Source organism: Neodiprion virginianus, chromosome 3 (assembly GCF_021901495.1).
Source record: "Neodiprion virginianus isolate iyNeoVirg1 chromosome 3, iyNeoVirg1.1, whole genome shotgun sequence".
Classification (NCBI taxonomy): Eukaryota; Metazoa; Arthropoda; class Insecta; order Hymenoptera; family Diprionidae; genus Neodiprion; species Neodiprion virginianus.
In genome coordinates this window covers 12,240,273-12,259,543 of record NC_060879.1, presented here as the reverse complement: position 1 = coordinate 12,259,543, position 19,271 = coordinate 12,240,273, and the positions used below count along the sequence as shown (strand labels likewise).

Genomic DNA, 19,271 nt, shown 5'->3' with positions numbered 1-19,271 from the left:
TCAGTCTCACCTCTGCGTGTCGATCTTGAGTGCCGTATACACGATACGCCAACGCGCGAAAAAGACAATTCCCGTCAGGAATCATCTTGATAATTTTCGTTTGCATGTTCATTTTTTGCGCGTCAGAAACAGATACCTATAAAGATATTTGTCAAAGACTGTCATAAACAGCCGATGACAGCTGTCAAAGGGTTTGCTAAATGCGTTTTGTTTTGTTTTCGGGATCTCACCCCACCGCCAACTTCATGCGTACACTATTGTTATTATAATCTTTTTTTTACTATTGTTATTATAGTCTTTTTTTTACTATTGTTATTATAATCTTTTTCTACCTGTTCATTTGTTTGAAACTTTTTTATTAGATAGAGAGATTCAGACAATTATTAGAGGTTATAAGTGACATGACGTGACTATCTAGCAAATCATTTAGGAGGTCAAAGTACCAGTATAGAAACTGAGATAATGTAACCTAATTCAACCTAGGTTAATTTGACATGGAGAAAATAGGAGATTCCAGGACAGAGAAGGAACAAAAAATAAGATGAGGCGACAGCAAGTGAATGAGGACATAATAAGAATATTCAACAACCCAATAAACATTGCTGGTAAATAAATCGTAAGAAATTCGTCGAAAAATAACGTTGTATATAGTTGAATAATCGTTCAGCACATACGTTTTTTCTCGTGAAAAATGTCCGCCCTGATATAGGTTTTTTCGACTGCGCTCATCAACGTTTTCTGTTAGTGATTATGATCCGGATATTCCACGGTTGAAGTAAACGTCGAAATTACGGTTTTCGGAAACGTAATGAAACAAGTATGAAAGAACGCAATTTAAATGTTAACGTAGACGTTTAATATATACCTGTTATAGCCACCATTTTTCGTGGTTCAAACACGTTTAATAAGCGTGTTCATTGGAAAATTTTTTTTATAATAATACACGTACTTAATGTGTGTTGATTTAACGTAAAAACGATATCCGTAAACAATTATTATACGTTTAATTGAATACACTTCATCGAATATCACGCGGTTCCGATAAACGTGTAACAACCAACTTGAGAATATGTTTTCGGTATAATTTTTCATGTACTATATTAATACACAAGCTGTTAAAAGCTTCTTGTATGGTCAATATGGACTTATCTCAGGGGTTAGATGATACAGCAACGCTCACATTCTTAGCTATTTCAGTAATGGTAACTTGCACCAATTAAATGATATTAATTATTTTACATCCACACCTATGTATTCTTATGAGAAATACAGGACAACTAAATGAGATAAAGCACACACCTTTGCGAAACATGATATATATTTATTATAAGGTACTTTCATTCAAGGCAACAATGACAATAGTTACATTGCACACGTATCGAAATATCCGCTTTAACAATGTATCCGAAACATAACAGTAGTTTTTTATATACCAGTTTGTCTGTATCGTTGATGCGGACATTTTATTATGCCAACGATGTAACTGTGTGAATGTTGACTGGGATGTATAAATAAACATACAGTCTTTTACATATACGCATACCTCAATTGTACAGATGTACTCACAAGAGTATAGAAGTATAGCAAATAGTAAAATTAAGTAAACATGAACAAACAAAAACTTATATCCGATACAAGAGGTTTGATAACAAATAAAACATGAAACAAAATAATCATACAATGATTATACCCTAACGAGGAAAATTGTTAACTTTCATCTCGGGACTAGGTAAAAAATCACAATCCTGACAAAGTAAAATAATAAAAAGTATTGGCACATTATTTCAAAAAAGAACACAGACGCTATAGAAAGCGTTGTCTAGGTACGCAGTACGCATAAGTTTTAATTATTATTCGACCGCAGCTGGAGCATTCACTTCCTCGATATCACTGCTAATCCGTCAAATACCTGAAAATACATAGTATTTAACACCTGTATTCTAGGTAGAATAATCTTTATGTGCCATTTCAACGTTCTCTCAACGTGTCTTGACAGGTCTATTATATATCATTTCAACCACTGTGTGTTTATTGGGAAAAGATGCAGCCACTAAATGATCGTTCATTCGTACATGATACGTATGTGTTAGCGATCTATTTCACTGGATAACCTTATAAAAGAAAAACGATGCCTGCACAAGTAAGAATGAAGCTAACAATAAATATCTGCGGCTTCTATTTGCAATCAGTATATATTCCATACCATAGACATGCTTCTTATAGCATTATCTACAAGCAATTCTATTGTGCCTACATCCTTTCGGCGACGTTCAAAAGCAAGTACGACGCAATCACAAAGTATTTGTTTCTTCTTTTTATTGTCAGGTTATTTACGCCTGTATTGTCATTTTCGTCTGTATTGAATCATCGTGATAAATTTTTCCAAATAGAAAATACATTTGTACTTACCAGCTTATGAAGGCTCACATAAACACGGACGTGCACTGACCTCGGAAGTTGGTCAAATTAGACTGATTCACTGATCGCGTGAGCTGAGAGCCTTCGCGAACGGTGGTGGGGGGGGGCATTCTGGCGCGTCGTCCTCGGCTCTCAGCGTGCAGGAACCGTACGAGTTACAACACGCTGACCTAGCGAGCCAATCAGAGGCAGAAGAAGAGGCGCGAGTATTTCACGCTAGGACATTCTCGATTCTTCGCGACCGCTTGTCGTTTGATACATGCGCTCATTATACGTATATGTAACATCCATGGTACACGAGCTTCATCTACGGCCACTCGCTTTCCTAGCACGGGTTATTCCAATATATACATTATGGTATAGGAAAACGTATGTTTTACAATTAATAAAGACGCCGCGAAGGGATGCACTTATATGCTCAACTACGTAATTTCTTGGTGACCTTTGTAAAAAAATCTGTTCATCGATTTTTCAACTTTTTTTCCTATGTTGGGGAATTAACAATAACACAAGGAAAAGAATTTGAAAAAATGGAGGTAACATATTGTTCTACTTTACAATATTACGTAGAATAAAATTATCACTTCTAGTGTTATGTCACCTGAATTTTTTCATATTTTTGATGATACTTACTAGTTTATCGAATGAAAAAAAAGATTGGAAATCGAATGACCAGTTGTTTACAAAATTTAAGGTAATCAGAAAAACGTGCTGAGGAGGATAACAAAACGTTGAATTTTAGTCACTGCTAACATGAGAAAAACTTGAATATAATGATTATAGTTCCAAATTCAAACATCGCAATATGTAAGTAAATGATGTAAAAGTTGATTCCTGCCCTCACTATGTTGAAAAGGGTAGTATTCTTGGATATGAAGGTCAGAAAGGTACGAAACAAATCTTGTTTACGTTTCGGCCCGAGTAGGTATATAATTCTGTGTATCGATATGACAAGTCTATGTACGACGTAATTTTCACGTATTACATGTGATCAGTAGATCAAAAGTGTATTGACTTAATTATTAAACAATTAATGAGAACATATTGGCAAGGTATGGTAACTATACGAAACGTTAAACTTGTGTTACTGGTGAAGGAATAAAATATGTATATTAGCTGTTCATGAGACTAGAAATATAATGGATTTTACCACACGTTTATACTACGGATCTCGCTTACCACAATAAAACGTTGATGATGGAACGCAGAAATTTTGTATTTTAATACCTACAAATATACCGATTTTTAACGAATTTAAATTGACAATTGAGCTAGTAAACAAAACGTTGATTATTAGTCTAGAAACCGTTGTTTAAATGTTGTAGAAAAGCAGTGAATGAAACGTTAAACTTGTGTTACCGGTGAAGGAATAAAACATGTATATTAACTGTTCATAAGACTAGAAATATAAACGGTTTTACCACACGTTTATACTACGAATCTCGCTTACCACAACAAAACGTTGACGATGAAACGTAGAAAATTTGTATTTTAATATCTATAAATATACCGGTTTTTAACGAATTTAAATTAGCAATTGAACAAGTAAACAAAACGTTGATTATTAGTCTAGAAACCGTTGTTTAAATGTACGTGTAATGAAAATCGTATAATATTTGTGGAGAGACAACGATTAATATTTTACTGAAAAATTACCGTATATCGAACACGGTAATATTTTCTACCTATACCATAATTATACGACCTTAACGTTTCTTCAACCACATTTTAACCGGCTCATGTTTACTGGGAAGTCGATAAATATATTAGCAGAGGTGTGTGAAACATGAACTATCTGCGATGTGTTTAACCTAAAAGAAATGCTTCCATTCAATATTTTGATAAACAAAATAATCAGACAAGTCATATTTTAATTGTATATACTATATTCAAAATTGTGATCCTGTATGAAGCTATGTATCTATCAGAAGCAATAATTTTATATTTGAATGTCTTTCGCTGTTCACATTCACATTGTACCGAGTCTCACATACATTTTTGTGACTTGCATTTAAGATTCACTAATACAGTTGCATTGATTTTTGCATTTTTGAATCTGAACATAAGCGTTGTTCGTGTTTTAGATTACATGTAAATTTGTGTCAATTTATCTTTGTATTAAACTTTTAGTGTTGTATGATGATATTTTTACCTAGAGTTGGCAATAGCTTATGATAGTTTTAAGTGACCCGTGCACTAAGAGGGCTCGGTTTGTGAGTCAGCATCGTGTAGGTTTATATTGATTTACGTAAAAAATTATTTTGTTTGCGGTTACGGAAGGTATCCATTAATTAATCACTTTGTGTAATCTCCGGTGAATTGTAAAATGAGTATATTACATAAGTATTCAGAATGCAACGTATTCTTGTTACCTTTATTATTTTTATTGTTATCAATAAAAGTGTCTAAAAGAAACACTTTATTAGTGGTGCGGATTGTAAGTTTGTGAGTCGCGTATCTCAGCCTCAACTTTCGCATTCGAGGTTTGTCATGGCGACGTCATTAATTCTCGAAAATATTACGATATTCGGGAGATACTGTATTCTCAGAAGGGGGAGAAGGTATTTTTAAGCCTTATGTGTGTGTGTAGTATAGTCCTATAATAATCCGTTGTGTATGTGTTATATAATTTATGATTCATTTGTTATTGTATTGTATCATGTTCTTGAAAAATGGCTGGTTACGGCCTCAGTCGACATTGACACTTCTTGGCAATTAGTCACGGTAAGACAGTGAAAATATTTATTTTATTGTTGTAATTGATTGTTTGAATGGTTATTCTGTTAGCATTTATCACCAAAAAACGAACATATATGTTTTAGATAAAATCAAAGGATGAATTACCAGGTGAAGACTTTTATCGGAGAGTCACTAATATAGTATATATAGCTACATCGTAGTTGATCTGATGAATCTAAATTTTTCGTTATTTATTAGCAAAATCAGTATAAAATTCTTCTGTGGCCTGAGGATTTCAAGCACCGGTACACGGTACATCACGATACACAACTTTTCGAGCCTCGCTATCCACTTGCCGTGATGAGATAAGAAGGCTAAAAATGCAACAGGAAGTGTCAGTGAACTCAGTAGAACCATGCTTATGTTTCAGTTAATCACTAGTGAGTAAGATAATTACTCCAAGATCTCATCATATCTCTTCCAATATGGCAGGAAAGCATCTCTATTGTTCGTACCTGAGCATCATGCTCAAAATTAGTAACTTGAATGATTGAATTCGTAAATTGCGTCATTTTTGTTACTTCAGTCTGGTTTCCAAACATCAGTTACCTGTATGAATGAAGTAACTTTGGATTTCAGAATTCTCCGTAGTTACTGCGCTCAAGGTTCGCTACCTGGTGAAATTTTCAGGTGATGGAATCGGACAGTATTTTGGTGCTTGCAGACCTTACGGGACTCCGTTCCAAATGAAAAATCCATATGCACAAAATAAAAATGCGGTATCACTAAATATATAAGAATAATTATATTTATTGTGATCACTTTTGGAATACTGTAACGTCGTTGTTTATGTTATCAAGTTGAATTTTTTTAAATGATTTTCCTCTCTCGATTTAAGGGCATACCGACTGAGGTGATTTGCGATGTATAGAATTCATTGCACAGTTATAGGTTCTTACGTATAATCAGACATTGCATCGTCCGAATATTCAAAAACTTAATTGAAATGCGTACCTAATTGAGTTAACGATTCTAGCAAAGGTACCAACATAACGCTATTGATGATTTCGTGCATATATTGTGACGATATATTTTCTCAACATTCAATATTCACTAATAACGTTATTAACTGGACATCGAGATTCACTGTGTAAATTATTGTACATGAATATTACGATACACACGAGCAGAATTATCCGTTAGTGAGTTATATTTCAACATTCTACGAATGTACGTTAAACCATTGGCAGTAAGGCTTTATCCGAACGAGTGCAATAATCAGTTTTACTAGCCAGTCTCACTTTTTCAGTAGCTCACTCAATTAAGTTAATGATCGTATGTTGCGGTGGAAATGACAAAAACTGAGTTAATGATCGTAGTGAGCGCATAAGCACAGCTTCAAATTTGTATTTGCACATATGTTGTGATAATGTATTGATTAGCATGTATTACCCATTGAACAATCCTCAAGCAGCGAGGGCGTGAGGTATCTGGTAAATGTCGTATCATCTGGTAAAACACTGACAACGAGTAAGCGAGCACAGCGAGCACACGAGCACAAAAACCAGTGACACTAGGCATCCGACCCCGAGCGAACATAAGCGAGCGAGGTTTTTAAAGCTAGTAATTAATTATAGTTACAAAATTCAATCTTACATGAAAGCTAATTTGATAAATTGTATATAATGATGCAAAAGCTTTGTCTAAACAGACAAATAAAGTGTGTTCACAACAACCTTGTGAAAACCAACGTTCCTGTTGCGCGCCGCACAAGTCACGCGCCGCAACAAGCATCACACACTTTCCAGTCGCGCGCCACAGTGGACAGCACCCACGACGTCACACGCGACGCTGACGCCACCCTCGCAGCCGCGCGCGTCTCGCAATCAACTCGCGTGGTTTCCCGCTGTCAAAGTGGAGCCGCGGCTGGGATAAGAGACCACCGATCTCACCGATCGACAGGATAACTTCGGTCCCACCGACGTTGAGCCATTAAGTACAATCAAGGTTTACCATTATGTCACCACCAGTGTTGCCACTCTATTACAGTTGTAACAGAACTATTACATTTGTATAGGATTTAGTACGCTAGTACGCCTATAGTCGATCCTTTACGTTTAAGAAAGTAGATCGCGCCAGTAGATGGCGCTGATGGCAAAATTCATCTTGAGCTTACTTTTTCTGCCGTGCAGACACATGAGCGCTTCTTTAGCAACGATTGACCAATCCTCGCTCGTAAACAGTGAGTGCGCCGAGCCGAGCCGCCGACGGCGCAGACAACAAACGACAAACGAACGACGAATTGACACAAGTGACTTATTCTTTGGTGTGTTTTCCTGAATATTAAAACCAATTCAAAATTAAAACTAATCAACTAATGTCGAGATTTTCGCGATCGGCGAAAATTTTTGAAGGATTTTCAGGGGTGACCGAGAGACGTTTAGGGTTCAGGGGGTGATGACCGTGTCCGTCTGGCAACACCGTCAGAGAAATAAACATCAGAAAACAAGACCAATCGCTACAAAAACAATTTAATACTTCGGGGGAGTGAATAAAAATGAAGTTTACCGACAACTTATCGACTCACAACTATATATACGTAAACATTTCGTGCATCTTTCCCTCTCTTCTCGTTCGTTACGTTTTAGTACGTTTTCTCGCCACCGTCCAATACGAAATAAAATTTTGGACTGGCAACACTGGTCACCACCCACCTACACGTCGGTAGCCACTCAGCAACACAGTGCGACAGTGAGTGGGAATCGTCGCAGCCAATGACCGGGCCTGAGAATGGCCGTCCTCCTACGCCGCCTAGCTCACCGGAGAGCCACTACACTCCGCCACCGAGCACAACACCTGTTCGTCGCTACTCCTCTTCACTTCAGCCTCCACCGCGGTGCCAGAGGACCACGACAACCCCTTCCATCACATGGAAACCTAACTTTTGAATAACGTGTATATGTGTAAAGTACATGAATAAATAAGGTATATTTAAACCAACTTCAATTCTCATCTTTGACATCACAGCGATCAACTCCTTCCGAGCGGCTCGGTCGAAAAAGCCATCAACAAATAGCGAACAACGTCGAATAACACAGATCTGAATCTGCTCCGTTCCGTCATTTCGTGCGGATTTGGTACATGGGACGACACCGTTTTCAAAGAGCCGGGACGGATTTCGGAAATCTACTAGATTTTGTCTGCGTTCCGTTCCGTCATTGCGGATTCCAGCGATCCGATCTTACATGAGACTTCATCGTGAGGCTTCAGTATTTATTTGAGAAATAACAGACCAAAGATTAGAAATATTATCTAGTCATCGATGTAAGACGGCGTTAGAGCTTGCGATCGGAAGTAGCTACTAGTGACAATCGATAAACAAGTTTAACTTGTGAAGAATATATTATATTTCAGAATAATATGGTCAAAGACTTCAAAAATGACGTTAAATCGGAAACGTTCTTGGAAACTGATTACACATTACAGTTTCCAGTGTTATTCCTGTATGTGGAAAAAATCATCTTGAGGTCGTGCCCATAAGAGAATAAAAAATATCGGTTTTTATTTTTTTTAACAATGACGCACCTTTAGGAAAAATCTGAAAAAAACAGAAAATTACCCAAAACCAGACGTTCAAGCTGTCGAAAAGAGAAGGTGATTACTTGATAGAATCTACCGGAAATCAGCAATCTAAATGTTCAAGAATTTCTAGATGCTCGAGTTTGCTACCGAAAAATCTGAAAAAATCCCTGACACGTGTACAGATGTCTGTTGAAATGGTGATTTTTTTCATAATTTTCGAAGTTAAAATGACGGTTTAACACGGAAAAACTGAAAATCGCGTGTTTTGGCGATAACTTCGAGGAAAATGGAGTTAGAAGGCTCAAATTTGGTATCGGTCAATCATTCATCAATAGAAAACAGAAGGTCACTTGCAGAATCCATTCCGAGCGGGGACACTTTTGGCATGCATACCAGGCTATGCCGAGTAACCTTCAAGAGTTGTTAAACTCCATCTTGATAGCTAAATCCTATTAAAAATTTTATTAAACTCTTTGTTGTGTGAGTGGGCTCAGTAGCGTCGGTTTGACGCAAGTGTGTAATGGTATGTCGTGGAGAGTACAGCACGAGAGCAAGATTCACTCGTGCCCTAGCCTCCATAGCGTTCGCGTAATTGTCAGTGTGTCAAATGAATAAAGAGTAAGTCATCCAAAAATCTCAATCGTTTCCTCCTACCCCTTTCACTCCTCCGTGATCGAGAACCCGGGGATGCACCCCTACTAGTCTGTTTTCCCAACTATAAATATATCACTCTTCTATTTTCTTTTGTTATTGAAAAAAAAATTGTTGATTAACAATAATAGTATTATGAGGAAAATTCATAGCAATAAAAATGCATCCATATGTGAACCGATGCAAATGTCAACAACGAATCTTATAGATGAACAATACAAATTTGTACATAGACTTCACTCAAACTATAACATTATCACTAATCGGGGTTTTCCCTTCTTATTTATCAATAACTTTCTCTATCGCAATGTGCTACACTTGCTTCTATTATATCTATATCGCAAAATCTTGCTTGTACTATTATATCTATCTATTATGTATATCATATAATCTTTTTTGTACTATTATATTACAGATACTTGACACCTCGATGTATAGCCATCGTTTTACTCGATTTGTAATTGATCGCGACCAATTCAGTTTTGTTTTGCTCGTGCTTTTTGACAGCGCTGTTAAACAAAATGTTAAGAACTTGCGAATAATTTTATCCTTCAACGCGTAACAGTCAGGGATAATAAAATCGATGGCATTAAATTTTGTTATGTAAAAATCTTCTAAATTTAAGCCATTGTATTTTTTTGTGGGTGGCAGTTAAGCTCTGAAAGTTTCTTCCATTGCCAGAAAGAGATGAAATGTAAATTCGTTTACAAAAAACATGGAATCATAACCACTAATACGCTTCATACGTGTCAATTTAGCATAAATAAACGAGTATGGTTTCTTCGAAGCCACCGCCGATAAATATTTCTCACACGATACTTGATTTTTCGGAATACGACTTATAATGTAGCCTAAAATTGTTTTTCTTTATGGTATTAAGGTAGTAGTCTGGTAACTTATGCCTATTTTCATGACTTTTTTGGAGAGTGGTTTTTTATAGGAAAATAAAAATGAATTATCTTCAATATTTAGAGTGTTTTTATTTACCTATTGAAAATATAGAAAAAAATTTATTTGAAAAAATTTAATAGTTTATTACTATTATTATTGTCACTGGAAGTTGGAACCTCAAAAAAAATGCACGTGGGTGGCCCGGGTGATTTTGGCTCTTGATGTTATCTGAAATCAAATATTCTTGATTATTCTTAATATATAGACTGTAACCAATATTTTTGAGGGTATAAACGATATAACGATAATTGGTTACCCAACGGCGCAGTCGCTAACCTAAATAATTAGATAGAGAGAGATACTAAGGGAGAAAGATACGATTGTTGGGCGCCAGACGCACATGCGTCAAAAATAGATAATTAGAGAAAAAGACAAAGATAAAGGTAAAGGTAATAGGTAAAGGTAAGGTCAGGTTCTACGACGGTTTTGCACAGTTCGCTCAGAGAGACAAGATAATGGTAGAGGGGCGGAGTCGAATCCAATAGATAAAATAGGAAACAGGTGAAGCAGGAATAATATCAAATATATTAAACAAGAAGCGATAAGTTTACTGACAAGCAAGTAGCTGAAGAGTTTGCGATACAAGTACGATATATGCGATAATTAACAATAGTTACAGCCAGAGAAAGGTTAAGCGAGAGAGTTAACAATTCCCAATAAACAATGCCAGTATATAAAGCGTATGAAATTCGTCAAAAAAGAACGTTTTATTCTGTAGAATAAACGTGCAGCACCTACGTATTTTATTGCGAAGAATGTCCGCCGTGATTTCGGTTTATTAAACGTTTTTGGTGGACGTCTTACGATAGTTGTTCATATGCAAATTTTATACGTTTGAAACCAAACATTTATAAATCGTATCTCAATTTGTTGATAAAACGTATCGAAAATCCGTTATTTTAATATTTATGGTAATCGTCTAATATTTGGATATTGATGACTACTAAGAGACGTTTCGCAAGTACGTTTTAAAACTCAAATTATGAAGGAAATTTTTTCTATTAAAATGTGTTGACAATGTCCGTTTAACTAACGTGACAAAATGTTTTCTGTTAATGACGCTTTAATCTTTCATTATTTATGTCTAAACGAATATTATACAGTGTTAAAAAACGTTTTTAATTGGACCTCTAGACTTGAATACATAACGTATCTTGGATGTGTAATTGAAAGCGTATATAGTACACTGCTATAGAGGAAGATCATTTCACGTTAGCTAGAAACAAGTCTGGGTTGAGTTAGAAAGCGTACGAATTTAGTTTATATATGTGAATCGATTTTATTATATCTTTGTTAGAACGTTACACAAATATCTTATATCTATAAATACTCATTTATCAAAAAAAAAGGTACATCTTGTAGCTCATAGACACAGCTCAACCTACACTATACTTTCGTCTTCACGGTAGTTACAACTAACAGAAAACGCTAAGAATATTACACTTATATCAGAAATATTTATATGCCTGTATGATTTGTACTTTTATATGACTGTTTTTAAAATTAGTTGACGTTTACCACAGTTTCTTAGCCCTTCTTTCGTACATAGGTATGCCGTGATCGAGCTAGTTTTAACCAGTCTTTCACGGCACACGAAACACTGGTTTCGGTTGCATCACCAATTTCCTTCTTGCCAAGAAAGGTTTGTTTCACAGCCTCTGAGAAAAAATACATCAAAAGGAAGGTACAATATCACGATATTGATAACTGATAAGGAATAATTTCAATGTAAATTGTGATGAATCTCGAATATATTGGGAAAAAAGTTAACAGTTTGCATAATTTGAATAATAATGTGTGAATAATATTGTTTTCACACGATAAATCCAAGTAATAACTGTTTCTCGAAAATTTCATGAATTATTCATTACCGTAAACAGTTTCCATTGTCAATGTCTTTTGAAATGAGACTTTGTCCCTCCCTGCCCAATTGAATTGCATCGCTAATTCGTTTGTGAGTAGTGACCTCATTATAGCCAACACACATTGGCGACCGCTTGTCCCTCCAATAGAAGCCAGTTTCCCGGTCTGCAACAAAATACTAAAATGAATGAATGTCGAATTGAATTCAAAATATTCTTACTGTTATCAACATCGATAACAATTTTGACTAGTTGGAGATTGTCGATTCCTAATATTTTTTCAGCATTTTTTAACGTTAACCCTCTCGATCAGACCGAGACCGATTTCATGTTGAATGAAAATCTCTCACCATATTGATATTTCGATGGGTGAAAGCAGTTTACCTCAGGGTTTAGGAGTATCTATAAGGCCATCTGACCTTGCTTAATGGAACTATGCAGTTAGAACCCTGACCTTGCGACCGATACAGTTTTATGAAGCCTCAAAGTGCGTGTTGCGTAGAAGCAACATACGGTCCGAGAGGGTTAAAACGTTACGAACCGCAATTCTGTATGCCTGTAGTAATTTTCATTATTCCTTTGCAGTCAACACATACCGAGCGTATTCTTCAATGAGAGACAACCCCCTCCCTAGTGCTAAGCCAACTCAGGCACATGACGCGTACGTGAAGTTCGGTCGAGTGGAGACTAACATGGCCACTGGCATTCTATCCCCTCCCGGCCGAGCCTCATGTGCCTGTGTTGGTTTGCGCTAGGGAGGGGGTTGGCCCTCATTGAAGAATACGCTCGGTATTAGTACCTATCCGTATGTCATGACATACATATTTTGAATATGATTGCAAGGTCTACTCACTAAATAAGTTCGATGCTCTTCGGATTTCAGGATATTTTCGAGGTTGGAGAAGTCTTCCATGGAGTTAAGAGGAAGTTTTGGGAATTCGGCTGGTTTCTTTGTTACGTCGATGCTGACTTCCTTCTGTTTTGAGAAGATTTTACGTAGTAGCAGATGGTTTTGTTCAGTGTAGGATTTAATGTGTTCTAAATACTGCAGAGTTTTTTCTTCAAAGGTATTCTGTTCGCGTGATGTGGTCGGGGTTGAAGGTTCAAGTTGTGAAAAGGATCTTGATAAGTCATATTGCGTGGTAGACCTGATGATCCTACTAGAAATGTTTCTATTTGATGTTTCATATCCAGACAACTGATTCGGTGACTCATGGGAATTATCATTATACTGGTGCTGTACGATCTTGTGGGCCAAGTTTTTCTTTGGTGTCTGATTTTTGGTAGATCCTTTGGCTGAGTTAATGTAGCGAGTATTCTTATTACGGTTAGAAGTCGATTCATCGACTTCGGACGGTGGCAAATTCTCGTCAGCTGAAGAGGTGTAACCTAAACTACTTGAACTTTCACGAGAACGCTTCGTTTTTTTTTTTTTGTTACTAACGTGTCGATTTTTAGCCTTCTTCTTGTCGGTTTTGTGTTTACGTTTTTTCTTTTGCGGCTCAGGTTCGACATCATCACTGTTCGTAGCTTCATTCTCGTCCACGTCATTGGTAATATCTTGCTGAGGTATTACAGTGGATTTTTTAGCGATGTTGCGAATTATTCCGGATTCATCGGACGTGCCCAGCTCCAGTAGGCGCGCCATCGTTGCTTCGGTGTCGTGGTAGTCATCTGTTAGTTAATCAAGGAATATCAATCAATACCGAATGCTCATTGATTAGCAAAATTAATCACAAATGTACAATATGATCAAAATATATCGTCGTAACTCTTATCCAAGTGAAAATTAATATGATTGAAACATTCAATCCGTATACAATTGTAAAAAAAAGTTCTACGTTCCAATAATCACCTCCGGTATGCAGTACTTTGTGAATGGCAAACTTTGGCCATGTTTTTTCATAGGCAGCCTTTGATTTTACAAGTTTTGTAAAATGATCTTCAGTTTTTGTCCGTGGCCAGTAACATTGGGTGTTGTTTTCGACCAGCCAAAGAACTGGTACCAATGCGCATTCTCTATCTTCGCCAACCAAGAATTCAATCACCGCATACATAGTTCTGCAGCACGACTGAGTAAAAACATCGTTAAATGTATCATATTCTCTAGTCTGGTGTATAAATTTATATTTGATCAAAATTCAAGCACTTTTATTCCACTCTGAGCAAAAAGTGCCAGTTTAAAAGTTTTTAATTAGGACATCAACATAGGAATATGCAAGGTAGTATATAAGTTAAAAGATGAATCGATCATGAAACATTATGAAGATTTTGGGAACGCATGTCTAACCAATACTTGAACGTCAATGTGACGTACAAAACTATAATAAATCAGCTCAAAAGTGATGTTATGAACATATGGTAGAGTTGGGTATATTGGACTACTAGGTAAATTAGACTCGGCATATACGGTATATGGTAATAGGTATACGATAATGTTATTTTTTGCTAAACATCTCAATTGAAGCAAACTTTTAATATAAAAGAGATAATGAACCTACGATTCTCGGGAATGTGTGCGAGGTAGACATAGACATACTATACATGTCTTGAACGAATCCCTCTTCCTCGTACACATTGCCGAGAATCGTAGGTTCATCATCTGTTTTTTGTCGAGAGCTCGTTTCGTTGAGATGTTTAACAAAAAATAAAAATTTTATTTCATTTCGTGTAGTATCGGAGTTACTGCGAAACCATCTTTAAATGGAAGACAGACGAATTTATGTAATATATCATCGACGCGATAAGATTTCGCTACGTTGAAACTTCTTACGAAAAAAATCCCTAGTTTGGAAGATTTAATAGGTTTCTGATAAAGGTCTCGCTTGTACTTGAACGGAGTACCTATAATTCTATATTCTCCGGCAATGAAAAGGATTGATTTGATCACTAATATTTCTGTCCCACAAGCTACTACATTATCCGGCCTTTTTATTGATATTTTGAATTTTTTCGTTTCCAGAGCCTGACATTCACGAGAATTTCCAATAAATTTGGGTTTAGGAATAAATTTTTCCTGACAATTAGTTTTACGAATAGAACTTAGTTCTTCAAGTCGATTACTCAGCTGCTGCAGCGGCAAGCGTTTCGATCGAATAAGTCGTTTCAAATGGCCCAAATGATTTTCATACACAAAGCAACTGTATTCTTCTAATGGGCCAAATCGTTCTACGTCGTCTATGACATGCAGCAGCGAATGTACATTATATACGACAAAGTTTTGTCCGTATATCTTAGCACCTTGAGTAACGAATTTTTCGATCATATCTTGCGCGATGTTTCGAAAACGCGAGAACAAGGCTGTATTCGATAGAATATACACGGCGGCAGACAATAATAAAAAATGTTTGTACTTTTTTCGATCTAGCACATCCCGCATTACAACAGGGCCGGAATATAACAAGAAAAATCTAAATTCTGTCGCTTTCCATCGATGCAAATCCAAAAATCCACGGGGCTTTCGAGGAAACTCTGCCGGAACATATCGCGCCAATAGTTTCATTATACGTTCAATTTCTAACAAAATATCCTTAGACAATTTGCAATCACGTGAACCCTCGACCCAGTATTTAAGGAGCAACCTCTTCAAAATTCCCAGGTAGATTAAATGCATGGGATCTAAAGGAAATTGGGAGACTAGTCCCACGTAAAGATCTAAAAGAGGCGAACGTCCTTTAACGTGACGATCGTTTTCACTAGGTGCAACAAAATCACTATCTTTTCGCTTCTGGAATTCGGTGTCACATGGATAACACAGTTTACGGTTGAGATGAACTGCGCGAATCTTACACCTCTCGCAAGCATCCTTACCCGAATGTCCTAAACACATTTTCAACATAGATCTCGCGGGCGCGTCACACGCGAATAAACCAACTCTGACAAAGTATTTGGTGCCATTAAACTCAAAACCATTGGTGCTTAAACGTGACGTTTCTTTAATTAAATCTCGTAAATATGAAGATAGTGGCATCGGTTTACCCGTACCATAATAAACACCAATTACAAATGGGCTATCATCGATCATTGAAATACTGCGTCCCAAAATTGGCCAAAATGATGTTCCGCTACTTTTATAAACGGGAATCCCATCAATATTAAAATCAACTCGCAACGTATGTTCAGGTGACAGTCCTTTTTTGAGACCTGACTCGAGTTTTTGTCTCAAGCATTTCTCCAAACCGAAATAACACATTTCTCCGTTGTCTAAATTTAACGTTTCAATACGTCGTGACGTGTGAAGTAGAGTCCTAGCACTTAAGGGTAAGATAGGATGTGCTGGTTTCAATAATGCTAGCAATTGATCGATCGCGTTATGTGTGATGTTATTTGAAGATGCCCAGTCGCGCAAATTTTCAACAAAGTTCGTTTCATCATCTAAATGCACTTCATCGCTGACGGAACTTGAATTATCTTCAGAACTGTACAACGTAGCTTTGATGCTATCTATGTCACTTTCGATGTCTTTGAAATCTTTATTATCGCGGTTCGAATTAGAGTTTTCTTCATTCTGTTCATTACTTTGATGGATATGATCAACATCATAATCGCTATCTATAGAGTGCACATATTCTCCGATACAAGACACATGTTCATGACTAGCATCTTTTAATTGTGATTTCGTAAGGTGCTCGAGTGCACAATTATTGCCTGCAATACTCAGTAATACTTTACGAGTATTTATAGCTGTTTTGCGACGCAAATGTCGTTTACTCAGAACTTTTAAATCATGAGGCATGTTATAAAACTAAATAATAATACACACCAGACAAGAAATGATGTACGCTTTAACGTGCTTGCCTTATTTGTCGTAAATATCCGCACACCACTCTGAAAACTAAAAGTTAAATGAACCTAATGAACGTAGTACGTGAGTCAATACAGAAGATTCATAGCAATAAAGCTTTTACACGAGTTAGCGCAACAATTTATATAAAATTTTATTGAAAATTAAGTAATTTGATCAAAAATGCTGTTTCGTGTATATTTTCTTGGATTTGGGCTAAATAAATATTAAAAAGGCATTTGTAGCCGAACAATTTTGTAAACACGAATAAAAAACGTGGTCAGCTACCCATCGAACGTATATAATACGCAGGTAATGAGTAGTTTCATTCTATTGGATTTGACTCTGACATTTACCGATAAACGCATAGTATACTCATGATTTACGTTCAGTAGTAGGAATCGTGATATATTTCAGGACTAGATAGTACTGTTACTAATATTATTATTCTATAGTACTTATAGTTCTATGTATCGCTATTTATTGTTACTACAAATTAAACAAGATCGTAGTTTAACGTTGAACCAATTCTGGGCCGATGTCCTGCTTATATTCTAATACTTTTCGAATAGTATATCATGACGCCTACTACTGAACGTAAATCATGAGTATACTATACGTTTATCGGTAAAGATCAAAGTCAAATCCAATGGAATAAAATTACTTGTTACGAATTTCCTGCGTATTATATACGTTTGATGGGTAGATGACCACTATTTTTACCAGTGTTTACAAAATTATTCAGGTGCAAATCCCTTTTTAATATTTATTCAGCCCAAATCCAAGAAAATATACACAAAACAGAATTTTGGATCAAAATACATAATTTTTAATAAACCTCTATATAAGTTGTTGCACTAACTGGTGAAAAAGCTTTATTGCTACGGATCTTCTCTATTGTCTCTATTGTCTAACATGACCGTCTTCTTCTGATGGATAATAATTGTTATTTTCAATTGAAGGGAAAAGAAAATAAAAAATATTGTCAAAATAATATTTCTGTGATTTCGATGGCACAGAAATATTTACGTGGCTGTATTACTATACTTTGTTACTTTGGAAGATGCTACGAGTTCATATGTATGTTATAGATATGTTGAAACGGTATCTAAAAAAATAATAAACACGAAACCGATTTCAAACAATACAGAGCAAAAGTTACTAATAACCGCATGATCACATGGGATGATTATTAACATGAAGTTTTCCTCAAATTCGACAAGAACTAATATAATTAACCTATAATATACGTATCATAGTAAACTTAACACATATAAATAACGTTTAAAAACAGTTCAAAAATATTCATGAACGTTATATAATAAACAATAAACTATTCCATATTTTTATGGTACATCGTTTGGTTTAGAGAAAAAGACGCAGAACATTACACATAGTTTCTTTTGAAGAAAGAAAAGAAAGGAAAGAAAAAAATACAGAAGAGACAGAATTTGAGTTGCAAAACACATTATTTTTTCAACCAAGAATGCTCGATGTATTAAGACAAAATACCACCATATTTGGAAAAATATGTAGTTGTACTTACCAGCGTTATTTAATGACGAATTTGCTTCTTCCGTCTAGGCCGCAGATTAACAATAGCTTCTCACCTTTTTTGCTACACGATCACCGATCGATCCGAGCACCTCCGCATTCGGTTGACGAATAACGCCATAACCAGCGCCTGAGGCCAGTTGCAAGGGTGGGGATGAATATAGGCTCCCAGACAAAGACAAAGATAGAGGAGACGCAAGAGCGACAGAGAGATCGTGCCCAAAAGGGAATCAACTTTGCCATATATGCCCGTGTTATTCCGAGCTGTCCTTGTCTTACCACTCGCTATACTTACACTTACTGTATGAATGCGCGGTCCATGGGATAAGTTCTGTCTCTACATATAATTATTGCGCTCTTACTCTAGCTTGCAGCGTTACCGACGCTGACGCACCAGAGCAGGAGAATAATATATCAGTAGTGACACAATGTATAACGCACAGAACTCCGATAAAATAGCGCGAAAAATAAACGTACAAACGACGTTAAAAATGCGACAGGATATGATGAACGCTTGTTTTAGCAAGTACTCATACAAGATATTGAAGTCTTGACGTAATTCGTGCCAAATAATGAGATTTAATATATTATAATATGATAACCAATATTGTGAAATAATTATAAAAATGTACAATAAATTATTATTCTTGGTACGAAATTATTCACGTTTCGGACACTTCTTTATTCTCTTCCTTTTATTGGTTATATCTATGTTCCATGCACCGGTAAATGAATACAAGATCAGTGTTCAGCTTTAGTTACCACATAATATTGGCATCAAAATAACGGGT

At 36.1% G+C, this 19,271-nt stretch overlaps 2 protein-coding genes and 1 long non-coding RNA gene across 8 annotated transcripts in view; 1 reads left to right on the top strand and 2 right to left on the bottom strand.

The window, feature by feature from the left end:
* LOC124301145 (sodium-dependent dopamine transporter) overlaps positions 1-19,271 on the top strand; it is a 571,198-nt gene that overhangs the window by 397,625 nt on the left and 154,302 nt on the right. The gene's annotated exons all lie outside the window — the stretch shown is intronic.
* LOC124301149 (uncharacterized) lies at positions 1,301-2,738 on the bottom strand. The gene is made up of 2 exons (XR_006907411.1): positions 2,410-2,738; positions 1,301-1,909 (listed from the first exon to the last, which is right to left on the bottom strand). It is a non-coding gene; the product is annotated as an uncharacterized LOC124301149 (long non-coding RNA).
* On the bottom strand, positions 11,289-19,093 carry LOC124301144 (uncharacterized). Of its 6 annotated transcripts, none has more exons than XM_046755872.1 (6): positions 18,473-19,093; positions 16,906-16,977; positions 13,999-14,215; positions 12,997-13,817; positions 12,153-12,322; positions 11,289-11,939 (listed from the first exon to the last, which is right to left on the bottom strand). In XM_046755872.1, exons 3-6 carry the CDS (start codon positions 14,198-14,200, stop codon positions 11,897-11,899), a joined length of 1,236 nt encoding a protein of 411 aa, XP_046611828.1. In that variant the 5' UTR covers positions 14,201-14,215; positions 16,906-16,977; positions 18,473-19,093; the 3' UTR covers positions 11,289-11,896. The 6 variants fall into 6 exon arrangements, 5 of the variants coding, with proteins under 5 accessions (XP_046611828.1, XP_046611824.1, XP_046611826.1 ...); XM_046755868.1 differs by having other exon boundaries at positions 11,536-11,939; positions 12,153-12,309; positions 18,473-19,077; XM_046755870.1 differs by lacking the exon at positions 16,906-16,977 and having other exon boundaries at positions 11,536-11,939; positions 12,153-12,309; positions 18,473-19,077.

Coding starts and splice junctions, on each gene's coding strand:
- LOC124301144 (XM_046755868.1), bottom strand. CDS start 14,200: ATGTATGCGGTGATTGAATTCTTGGTTGGCGAAGATAGAGAATGCGCA. Junction 13,818..13,998: donor CAAAGTACTGCATACCGGAG/GTGATTATTGGA, acceptor ATTAACTAACAG/ATGACTACCACGACACCGAA. Junction 11,940..12,152: donor GACAATGGAAACTGTTTACG/GTAATGAATAAT, acceptor ATTTTTTCTCAG/AGGCTGTGAAACAAACCTTT.